General features: G+C 39.4%; 1 protein-coding gene across 1 annotated transcript in view; it reads right to left on the reverse strand.

Moving 5' to 3' along the window:
* Positions 1 to 827: 827 nt before the first annotated feature.
* Positions 828 to 12,397, reverse strand: part of PODXL (podocalyxin like) — a 20,793-nt gene continuing 9,223 nt past the window's right edge. Inside the window, exons 3-6 of the mRNA XM_018565780.1 lie at positions 6,436 to 6,601; positions 5,306 to 5,352; positions 3,405 to 3,566; positions 828 to 1,270 (exon numbers count right to left, since the gene is read on the reverse strand). Of these exons, the coding sequence (XP_018421282.1) occupies positions 1,079 to 1,270; positions 3,405 to 3,566; positions 5,306 to 5,352; positions 6,436 to 6,601 (567 nt within the window). The 3' untranslated portion in view covers positions 828 to 1,078. The remainder of the gene's footprint in view (positions 1,271 to 3,404; positions 3,567 to 5,305; positions 5,353 to 6,435; positions 6,602 to 12,397) is intronic.

Below are 12,397 nucleotides of genomic sequence, written 5' to 3' on the forward strand. Positions count from 1 at the left end.
TCCGAATCCCTGCTTTAGAACTATCATGAATGGACCCAGAGCAAATGGCCGTTTTGCCCTATTATCTTTATAAATGAACGGATTATTACATCTAATACTGTATAACTTAAGAGGAAGTGATAAAACAGGCCATTTAAATTGTTTAGTGATTGGTTAAAGGATATTCATGACCAGTGAAGACAAAGTATATACATTAGATACATTTTAGATAAGTTATTGACCTATTATGCAGTGAAAAGTTAAAAATGCTTTTTTTGTTATCTGATGATCCCTGCAACTTTCTGAGTTAATACTTTTCTATAAAATGGCATTACGCTGATAGTTTTATTGCCACTGATTGTAAGTGTTTATACACTTTTGAGCAAGTATGAAATTTTTGCTCTCTCCCTATACATATACAGACATAATGTATATACAACACAGGTACATTTCCCTGTAGTACAGAGTATCCCAGTATGAACATTTTCAAAAGTTTGGTTTCAGTTAATAAGCCTATTAAAACTCTGTATTTGCTCAGGGAAACAATGTAATATGCACAGTAGTCAGTAACACAATTACTTTGTCATAGGTAATAGCAAAAAATGCATTACGCAGTGTTGTTGCTGTATTTGCTATCGGCTAGCATTTGATGCGATGGTTCCATTTAACTTGGATAGATAGAGAGGACCTTGTCCCTTTTCTGATTACAAGGTCTGATAACTGTGAAATGTTTGGTTCTCTAATGCCAAGTATGTTGGGCACAATAAAATTGTTTGTATTTATATAGCAAATGTTTCAGAATTACTTTATAATTCTGCTGTCAGTAATCATAATGAGTTCATTGTTTGAAGGCCAAACACTTCCAAGCAGTTACATTTGTACTATATATCCTTTATACCTTATTTCCTGTGGTCACTTCTTAAGATACCTTTGGTCATATGTTTGTGTATGGGATGTTGCTGGAGGTAGTAACTGCCTTTTCTTGATAGGTCTGGCACTCCATTATATATGTTGGCTGCAGTCCATCTTAGTTTTATGACCATCCATATAATGCACTTTATGCTGGGTTTCCCATTGAGTCTAATTGCTTTTATTTTCTTTATAAATGTGTGTCCTCTTCTTCTTCTAGGTCTTCTCTTGTTAGGTTGTCAAGCGGAACAATCCAACTGTCCCCAAGTTCTCCATTAGGCCCACCCTTTTTTTCTTGCATCTCTGGAGAGGTCTCCATGACTTCCAGGGTTGGGTTATCATGGTAACCATTTTCCATGGTCTGGAGCTCTTCAGTGAGTCGCTAGAAAATGTAAAAATAAAATGTTATTCTGTGATCCAACACATTCTTGCTCTAGAATGATCAATTTATGTCAAGAGAACATATTTTTGTGCTAATTTACCAAAAGAGTTGAAAATATTCATGCACTAAATTGTGTAAATACTTATTCCTGTTTACTTATTTTATCTGCCCGAGATTGGGTATTGAAAGCGAAAAAGGAATTTGCTCGCCAATGTCCTTCAACTTTTCCAAGCTAATCTAACAGTGCTATATGCCAAGTCCCCTGCTTTTCAATCCCATATTGCAGATCCCCTTCTCCAGAACTTCAAACTGTCATGGAGGCACTCGATAAGCTTAAAGGGTTTCTAAAACCTCAATTTTTTTGCATATATCTACGGCTATCAAGCAGTAGATATATGCAAAAAGTTTAAAAAAACAAAAACGGCAGTTTAAACTTACCCCGTCTTTGCAGCGCGCTCACGTTCGAGAATCCGAAACTGCTCGGGCGGCCGCAAAGCATCTTGGGGTGGGCGCATGCGCAGTTCGGATTTTCGGCCGGGAGACGAGCAGAGACGCAAGGTAAGTCTATGGACGCGTGCACCCGCATGCAGACACTGCTGGATCAGAAGTGCCTGCAAGCAGAGAGGAGTCAGCGCTGCATCGGAGAGCCGCCGCACCGCTGAAGGGACAGATGAAAACATCAGGAAAGAAGAAGAAGATCGGATTAGGAGACATAATTTAAGGTAAGTGCTAACATTACATTGGGGAGAGGGAAACATTTTTTTGACTTTAATGTCACTTTCATTCCAGTATCTTAGTGGATACTGCAAAACATGGCACCTATTTTATCAGCACACATGGATGTTCAACTCTCTAAAAGATCATCACGACTAGGGCTGCAATTAACGATTATGTTCATAATCGATTATTAGGCGATTATTTTTTCGATCAATCGGATTAAAAAAATACCATCCTTAATTAAAAAAAAGAAGAGAGCTAGGGAATCCAACCAACTAACTGATAATGAGAATTGTTGACAACTATTTTCATTATCTATTATTATCGAATAATCAATTAGTTGGGTGCAGCCCTAATGATGACCTTTACCCGCCTTCTCTATTTACTTATAGCACAATGGTTTTGAAGCCAGATAAGGATGGTTAAGACCAATATCTCTACTTAATGTAGATAGTAAAATAGTAACTAAAATCTTAGCAAAAGAATAAATACTTTTTTACCCTCCATAGTTCATCATGACCAGGTTGAGTTTATCCTCCTGCTGGGATATGCAGAAAATTATCCATCTTATTAATGTTTTAACTTCTAGACACATACCAGGCTTCATGTTGTCCCTGGACCTGCAACGTGCCTTTGACTGCCTCTATGTGGACAGGGCCAGGTTCACATAGAACTCCCCAATTCAACACACCTATACTAATTTCGGAGAACTGAACATTGAAACCCATCTTTTTTCTTTTCTTCAACCCTTCCTATTTTTGGCCATTTCTCTTTCTATTTTTCTTTGTTACTTTTTTTTTAATAAACTCTTCCTTAAGTTTTACAGTCTCTTTCTGGGGCCTTTTCTTTGTTTCCCTTCTACGTCCACCTGGATGATAATCCCTAAATGTATGGATGCAGTCACCATCTGCAAGTCCCGTTTCTCTTGTCTTTTATGCAACATAGTACAAATAATAAGACACTGCAGGCCATAACTTTGTCTTATTGCACTATTCAAACTACCTATGTATATTCATATTGTTTAAATCACTGACTGTGGGGGATTATACACTGAAGTTCACATGAGCACTTTATATGGACTTTATAATTACTTTTTGTTATATTTGACATGAGGATATGAATATTATTATCAAGATGCACTCTGTGCACAGTTGATATTTATGTATATTTGGGTACAATTGAACATGTATTAGTACTTTTATATTGGGTGAGGGTGATTGGATATTTGAGCGCTGTGTATGTGTTAGTGTTTATTGTGTTAAATATTTGATTTGAAAACATTGATTTTGTATTAAAAAAAACAGTGTAAAACAATTTATAAACTTAAAAAAATTAAAATTAAATTGACCCAAATCCACTATAGTTTCCTTTTAACAGGTGTGTGTGAATACTGAAGTGATAATGAAGTGAGGTTTACCTGTTCTCTCTTTCGAGCCTTTCTCTGGTGCCAACATCCATAAGCAGCTGCAATGATCAACAAAAGCACAGCCAAACTGACAATGGCACTTATAAGGGGAATGCTCACCACATCTTCATCCTCTGGGTCTGCACCATGATATTTAAACAAAGATAAATCAGCCTGGAATGGAAAGAGAAATGATTACACCTAAAATGATAATACACTAAACAGACGAGTTGTTACTTACAATGAAGAAATCTAATATAGTCTTCCAGGGCCACCCATGTAACACAGCTCAGACCTTTGCCACTCAGAATCATTGTTCTAAATGTGTACTTTACAGTGAACAAAAATAATGTGAGGGACCATATATTCCTATAAATATGGAAATAGAAATACTATATATTGCATTGACATTGGAGATTGTGTTATAAAAAGATTATAATGGTTTCAAGTAACACACATATCTGGCTTAAGAAACATGTTTTTAAAGCTATGGCATGGAAATTTACTGTAAGTATAGCGGGAGGTTATAAGCCAAATACAGCACTTTCCTTCCTGAAAACCCAAAGACAGAAATATATGTTCAGTGCAACCCTCACCCCTAGTTCTACTTGCCTACTTCTGAAACATTCTTTTTTTAACTATAGTCAGATTGAAGAGAGGTTGTCCAAGTTTATGAGCAAACCCCCATTACACCCACCTCCCACCATTTGGCTGTCGCATGGAACACAGTTATACAGACCATAGAGAATGATTATGCAAAAAAAAACATATGCCCAAAAGTGATATTGTTCACCACTACTTTTCTTTATACTGGCTTATCAAAATAATAAATGAAATCATGTAGAGGTTGGAAGAAATGTTTAGTGATGTATAGAATTTCTGTGAGCTAAATAGTGCATTATTATATACTGTGTATCCCTCACGGGCAGGGCCCTCCTTACCATCTTGTCTTGAATTGTATTGTGACTGTAATGTCTTCCTTATATTGTAAAGCGCTGCGCAAACTGTTGGCGCTATATAAATCCTATGTAATAATAAGTCAGATCAAAAGAAAGGGCAACTAAGAAAGGCATTTGGACAGAGAGATTCTGATCCAAGAGAGGGACAGTCCCTCCTAATAAGAGACATTTAGGAGCCATGTGTGCCATTGATGCAGGATATTTTTATTTCCCACCGAATATATATATATAATAGACAATAGCTTCCTACATCCAGGAGTGATTCTCACTCCATGCAGATCTAGGATTCCAAAGATCGCGCAAGCTGCAGACAAAGGTAAATAATGAACCAGATTTTGCCGAGTTTACTGGGCAATATCATTCCAAAAGGCAGCTCCAAAAAGCATGATATAAATCTGTTGATTCCTGCCCACACTTCAGACATCAAGAGGAAAAGCTAAGTACCATAAGATAAGACCTATGTGGAGAGATATAGGCTCCATGGTACACTCTCAATACCATTTCTCTATAAGTGGATGCAGCCATTATATTTTAATATATCTTGATAGTAGATATATTTGGAAAACAATTTGCCCACTTTGAGAGACTAGTGCATTTTGCATAATCCAGATCTAATCTGTAGCACCCATAAACACTAGCTATTTCACCCTTAATTGGATTAGGTTTCAATAGCAGCCGGTCTAGGGGATTCTCCCAATCTGAAAGTGAGAGGTTTTTAAGAATACGTATTGCATTGGAGCACATGTGCATATAGGTAAATATTTCACATTTCATGAATGGAAAGCTCTCCGAAATATGTTAATATATGTTAATATGTCTTGGTTTTTATATTGTTTGTTGGTCTTTAAATAAAAAAGAATAAAGTGTAAATGCAATCTCTCTTAGTGGTAAACAAAGAAAAAAATCATGCACGATATTTATACAAATTGAATTTTATAGAAAAAAATACTGTACCCCACTTCTTTTCAGTTGTGTGTATAATTCCTTAGATTCCAGATGATCTTAAGAAGGAAAAAACAGAATTTGATCTAACTGCAATGCATAGATACGTTGTGGCTTTAACTGTCAGCATTTGAATTGGAATTGTTATGTAGATCATTTAACCCTTTTACAGGATATTATTAGTAAGGCTTCATGCTCAAGGCCTCATATACCAGCACCAACTCAACACAGATTGACTCTTGGTGAATTTATCTTGTTTTGGTGTTTGGTGGAAGGTCCAGGAGACCCTTTATTAATTCAATAGGAAGCAGCATTGTTCTTTGTAATACGTGAATTGCTAGACCCCCCAGCTATATAGCTATATAGACTGCATGCTCCTTCTACATGCAGTCTATATAGCTGGGGGTCTAGCAATTCACGTATAAATAAGATAGTAGCTTGTTGAGGGTGTTCAGTAGAGAGAGACTCCCTTCCACAAACATTGGTTTCAGCTAAAAGTGTAGATTCATTAAAGAACCTTTTAGATACTTTCCTCAGAGAGCACAATATTTAAGGGTACAGGTAATCTTAGTAACACACACACGCACACGCTCCACATAGGTTGAAATCAATGGACCTGTGTCTTTATTCAACCTCAACAACTTTGCAACTATATAAAAAATATTAAACAAGAGCAAAAAACTTTTTTTGCAAGTAGTTATTGAACTACTACAAACCTTTATTTTTCTTATATTTTTTAATTCCCATGTGAAAACAATAACTCCATTCTCTGCTGTTCACCACAAATAGATCACAGAATCATAGAACAACAAATAGAACATCAGAAGGAATTGCAGTCAGAAGCAAGCCATATTGTAAACGGCGCTAAACTGTCAATATTCTTTGTGAATTGACCTTTGCAGTAAAACATGCTAATAATCCATAATCTAAATCCATGCCATGAATTCCGCTGGTTCATTGGATAAAATCTTTAAGAATTGGAAACACCATTTTTGATCATAAAACTAGCAAATAACGCAAAGTAATGTTAATGCTGCACACTTTTTACTTTAATTGACCCTTATATTGTATATTTTACCTGTACTTATTTACATATGGAATATTGAAACATGCTATAATATGATTTTTCTTTATCAACTTACTTTCAATGAAAGCTTCAGTAATGGCCAACTCTTTATTGTTAATCCTGGCCAGCTGGATAATGCATCTATATTTGTCTTTCTGGTATTCTGGATTTAAAGCTTTGCATACATGCTTGGTTATTTTCTCTGCTGCATGTCCATCTTCTGTGCGCTTACCGTTATTATCCTGAAAAACACAAATGTTTCAAAACACAATTGAACACTTCTTACAAATATACCAATACTATTTATTTGTAAATAAATTTACCTAAACTATTTTGGTTTTGGTCTAGAACTGTAGATTAACTGTTTGGTTTTTTAGCCTAAAATGGGCTTTCAGTGCGTTCCAGTGCATTTGCATGTGTTTTTGATGCGTTTTGGTGCATTCCAGAGCAGAAAAAATAGGGCATGGTGCAGTTTTTCTACATGCACTGGAACTGAACGCTCTGGTGTGAACTAGAGCCCAAAATACCATTGGAATACATTGGACGCAGTTTTGATGCATTCTGTAACTGCTCTGCTCTGCGCTTGGAGTGAACTAGCCCCAGGGCTGGGTTCACACCATTTTCCAGACCATATCTGGAATATAGTGCACTGCGTTTTTGCCACGATTGGCATTTTTTTTTTAATAAGCTTAAAATGGTCTTACAGGTGCATTCCAGTGCGTTCCATGCGTTTTTGATGGGGTTTTGATGCGTTCCAGTGCATTCTAGACCAGACACAATAGGACAAGCAGTATGTTTCTGGTCTGGTCTGGAACGTACTGCGCTAGTGGGAACAGAGGCCAGACATAGCATAGCGATACATTGGGATGCATTTTGGGTCCGGAAACGGTCTGGTGGTAATCTGGATGTGGTGTGAATGGGCCCTGGGAGCTGCTTCAGTCTGTATGTAAGCTGCTCATAGACTTTAGCTCATAGACGGTCAATCACACAGGTGACACAGGTGTAACACTTAGTGACATTGTATGCCAAGTGACCACTGTTAGCTATAGCTTTTAGAGAAAAAAGATTAAAATGTTAGATTTTAGTTTTAGGCCGAGTAGTTCAGAAACATTTCTAAAATCCTAGGGATGTGAGGTTTTTCCAAATAAAGGACAAATAAATGAATGTATTTATTGCATTTTTTTTTAGCTCTGCTGTTTTTGTAAAAAATATTACAAATCAAAACTGGGGAAAAAAGTGTTTTCTTTACGTTTTTTTTCTTTTTTAAATATTTTATTTGCTCTAAGTGAGGCTTTAGGTACACATATGTGATATACATATATAGCCCTATCTGTCCTCTAAAAAAACAATATATAATATGTGAGGGTGCACTTTGTAAGAAAGTATATTACTGACGTGGAAGAATCACACAGCAAAAATTTCAAAAGTGCTTCGATCATTTACGAACAGAAACTAAAAGCAAGTTCGGTCATGAAGGGGTTTAACATTGCTCTTTAATACGGAAAAAGTTTAAACAAGTACACATATATGACAAGACTTAAAGCAAAGCTCTGGCATTTTAAAAATGTACATATACTGGGTTTCTTTTTCTATGTTTAATATCACACCACACCACCAAGGTGACAAATCATTTCAACAGGTAAGGGGGTATCAAATGATAGCTTTGGATGAATATTGGAATGTACTGTATTATACATAAGGGTTAGTTTGCTGTCCACCAAACACAAAAGAAGGACATTACTGCAGACCAGCTCCATTTCCTGCTATACATCTAAAACATGACTGCGCTTTATTTTTCTTCCAAAATCAAAAGTCATGCATAGATCAAAAGTTGCCCAAATTGTATTCTCTAATCTTATTCTCTACAATGCCTAGTTTAGGAATGCTGCTAAATGTGTTAACTGTATAATTATATTTGCTATAAACTTGGAACATCATATCTTTTGTTTGGGTGATGACAAACAACATTTTCCAACAATGCTTTATCTTGTGAGAGGAACTTTGTAAGGAAAAATATCGTACTTTATCCAGCTGTTGTTTACTGTCACAATATTGTGCATTGCTATGGAGACTTGTATTACTTGGAAAGGGTAATGGAGACAGTCATAAATCTTACATTGCTGGTAAACCTATCTGTCTTTACATACCCTGCACATAATATTACTGTTCACAACCAGACATGAACTTTATGAACTTAGAAATGACTGACTTTAACTGTCCATAGACTTTAGGGTGGGTGGGTTGTACAGGTATGAACTGAACAGTTTTTATCAGATCATTTTGATGAAGGGTATGTATACCTTAAAAAAATTCAGGCTTTTCTCACCTGGTGATAACAGTAACACATTCCCTGTCCTTGGGTGACAATGCTCACTCACTGTATCTCTGGAGGACAGGAAGTGTGTTGGGACCACAGAGCATTGAATCTTTGCAGGATCAACAGGTATGTTTCTGTACTTGCAGAAAAAAACAAGAAAACAAACCACCACATCTAAGGACTTGTATGCTGCAATATATTATATTTCTGTTTCGGGTTTGCACACGCTTTACCTTGTATGCAAATCCCCAGAAAACATACTACACTTCATCCATAAAGTCAGTCCATGCATATATGTCAACTGAATTGCTCTAACATCTATGTAGAATATAATGGCATTGATTCTTAAGTATAATGGTGCATTTTTTAATGTGGTCACCCAGTCCTAGACAGGGATGGGTATTTAAATGTAAACATTGTCAGGCTGTAGTCAGTCAGATTCTGAATGTAAGTTCAGCTTTTGTGAGTCTCTCCTAAGCTCTGGTGACTGCTTGCTTCTGCCTGCTGCTGGGCAGTGTCATTGGCAATAGAGTGGGAGACCGCACTAATCATAGTTAGAAATATTTATGTCCCGTCAGTCAACCACTAGGAGGTTTATTGCAAGTGGTGCAAGTTGGGAGAGGATATAAATGTTCAGGAGTAGCCATGGAAAGTGAGTCTTCCACTGAGCCTCCTGCCTACAACAGGGATGCAGTTGTAAACCTGATCCTCCTAGGTCTGCTGCAATGTGATTGGACCAAGACCTGGATTTGAGGCCTAGAGTGTTGAGCCAGGGGATTGGAATAACATGGAGGTGCTTCAGCCTAATTGAGATACCTGAGAAGCTAGGCAAAAGTTTAGTGCTTGTCTGAAGTGGGGTGATTCCTCCCCAATCATATAGCCAGGAGCTGATTATACAGAATGCCGGATCGGCCTCTAGGTTCTCTATCTGTAAAGGCTGTAAAAACCTTTTATCTTCCTCTTTTTGGGTCTGCCAAGTTCATGTATGTCCTGTTCTTTTAGTCCCCTCTCCCAATAGTGGTGGGAGTCAGTGGCGTGCGGTACCTTCCGTGCCGGGTGAGGCATTTCTCAGCCTGAAGCCCTACCCCTAACCCGGTCACCAAGGTATGTGTGGAGGATGGAGGGAGGAGGAAGGGAGGAGACAGGGAGGAGCCTCCCTGTCCCTCACTTGCTCATCACTGGTGAGGCATTGAGATTGATGTCCTCAGTGGTTTTTTCTTCTTTTTTTGATTGGACAGCTTAGACCAGTGGCACTTTGCCATCCACAGAGCTCAAGCCTCTAACACAGAGTAGAGGCTGTTGCAGCTCTTGCCTCACTTAGCTGTCAAAAGCTGGATGCAGCCCCGCCTGTAACTAACAGGCAGCGCTCCGTTCATGACAGGTTACACAGCAGGGAGGCTTTCACTGCTGTGTAACCTGTTGCAAGCCAGTCTGAATGGAGAAAAAGCTGTCAGCTTCAGATTTGAAGCTGACAGCTTTTTCCTCCATAATACTAAGTGAGGCAGAGGCCTCACCTGCCTCCCCTGACCAAACATCATGTTTGCTAAAAGTGACTGGTGTCTATCAGTTCACATTGTGCTGAAATTGCTGAGGACCAGACCCTGCAGTGAAATGCTAGCCCACCCTGTCTCCTGGGGTTTCTAATATGCCCTTGGAGGGCCAGGGGTAAATCAGTAAATTGCCAAATTGCCAAGTGTTGGCTTTTCTTCTATACCATTACTTGTAAGTACAGCTTGGCAGCACTTACAAGCAATTCACTGGAGAGGGACTGAGCTTTCAGCAGGATGTTGACATTGGCTTATTAGTGGAATGATGCTAAATGGAAATGAATAGCCTTTTCAATTTTTTATTTAGCAATGTATAGAAAAGGATGTGTTAATGTTCCATTCTTTTCCCTGTGTGTTACTGTGTGTTTTAAAAACTATATATAGTTTGTAATATATAGTACATGAGACAGCTGTATTTTTCCTTCCTGCTTTGCAGTGCTACGCTATGGTTGTGCTTCACTGCTCCTTTTCACAATACAATTCTATAAGTCAGCTGACTCCCCTGTATCTTAATCATCTCTGAATTCATGCTGATACTGTCCTTCCTTCTGGAGGGTGGCTACATTTGTTCCCCATGGTCCCTGAGTATGTTGTACACCACTGTTCCAAGCTTGCTCTCGTGATGGACTACAATTTCATGTTTAGTTTACTAATTGAGATTGTAGTCCATCATGGGAGTGAGCTTGGAGTGGTGACTAGGGTTGCCACCTTTTCTTCCAGCAAAACCCGAACACTCTAGCGACGAGGGGACATTTTTGGGGGAGAATGAGTCATGGCTTATTCATATGTAAATAGCGCCTCCCATTCATATGTAAAGATCACAGTAGAGACTATTTTCAGTGGGGGGCCAGTAGCCCCTATGTTAATTTTGCTTGCCCCTGTCTGCCTGACATCTTGTGTTCGTGTTTCCTGCTGCCATGAAACCCGAACACAACATTCAAAACCCGGACTGTCCGGGTAAATCCTGGACAGGTGGCAACCCTAGTGGTGACTACTTTACAACACATGCAGGAACCATGGGGAAAAAAAGTATCCACCCTCCAGAAGCAGGGGTGAAGATAAGGGGGGATAGGGGGGTTCAAACCCCCCCAGAGGGTCCTGGCAGTGGTGTAGCGAGAGGGGCACGTGCTGCCGAATGCGCCCGTCTGAAGAACATCCACAGACGGGCATGGCTGTCTAAAGGGATGCCGGGGATGTCTATTTCATAAAACATCGATGATGGCTGGAAGAGAGCTGAATTTCACTGACACCAATGTTTTATCAAACAGGACATCCCCGGCATCCCTTCAGACATACATATGCCTGCCCGGCCCTGGACGATTTGTACAAGCCTCAGTGCGGGGTCTGCATGGGGCAGGGTGTCCTACCAGGATCAGAAGGATGCATAGAAACAGAGCAGACAATCAGGTAGCAGGGGCTTGAGGGTTTTGTATTCTCTGTGAGTAGTGAGTATACTTCTGTTTTTAGTCCAAAGTCCACTGTGTTGCAAAGTCCAGATTCTAGGGCTTTCCTATGTCCCGAGTCTAGTGCGTTTCTAAGGGCCTGTGCACACCTAGACGACCCATCACCGCACGGCAATCGTGCACAATTCCGCGCGGTCAGGAGTCGCCTAGGTGTGCACCGATCGTGCTATGGGTGCCATTATTTTCTAATTACATCCCAGTTGCGCTGGGCGGATTGCACGGTTTCCCACTGCGATCCCACCCGTGCTTCCAAATATGATCGCGGCTAAAACAGCCGCGCGTCGTGTACCTTTTTTCTGCGATTGCCGCATGGATCTCAAGCCATTGAAATCAATGGGGCCGCACGGCAATCGTGGCCTGCATTGTGCAGGACCACGCGATCCCAGGACGCTCGTTCCCGGATCGGGTAGGCCTGCACCAGGCCTGAGTCCTGAGTCTAGTGCGTTCCTAAGTGCCGAGTTCAGTGCGTTCCTATGTCAAGAGTCAATTGCGTTCCTATGTTCAGAGTCAATTGCATTCTAAGTCCAGAGTCTAGTGCGTTCTAAGTCCAGAGTCCACAGTCTGTACTGGAGGGCAGGCTCATAAAGAGAACCTGTCACCTCCGCATGCTATCACACAGGAACTTGTTAACCCCGGTGTGATAAAGTTAAGTGAAAAAAAAGGGGAAAAAAAGAAATTAAAAAGGAAAAAAAAAAAAAAAGTAAAAAAAAA

Source organism: Nanorana parkeri, unplaced genomic scaffold (genome assembly GCF_000935625.1).
Source record: "Nanorana parkeri isolate BGI_ZX_2015 unplaced genomic scaffold, ASM93562v1 scaffold26, whole genome shotgun sequence".
In the NCBI taxonomy this organism is placed as follows: Eukaryota; Metazoa; Chordata; class Amphibia; order Anura; family Dicroglossidae; genus Nanorana; species Nanorana parkeri.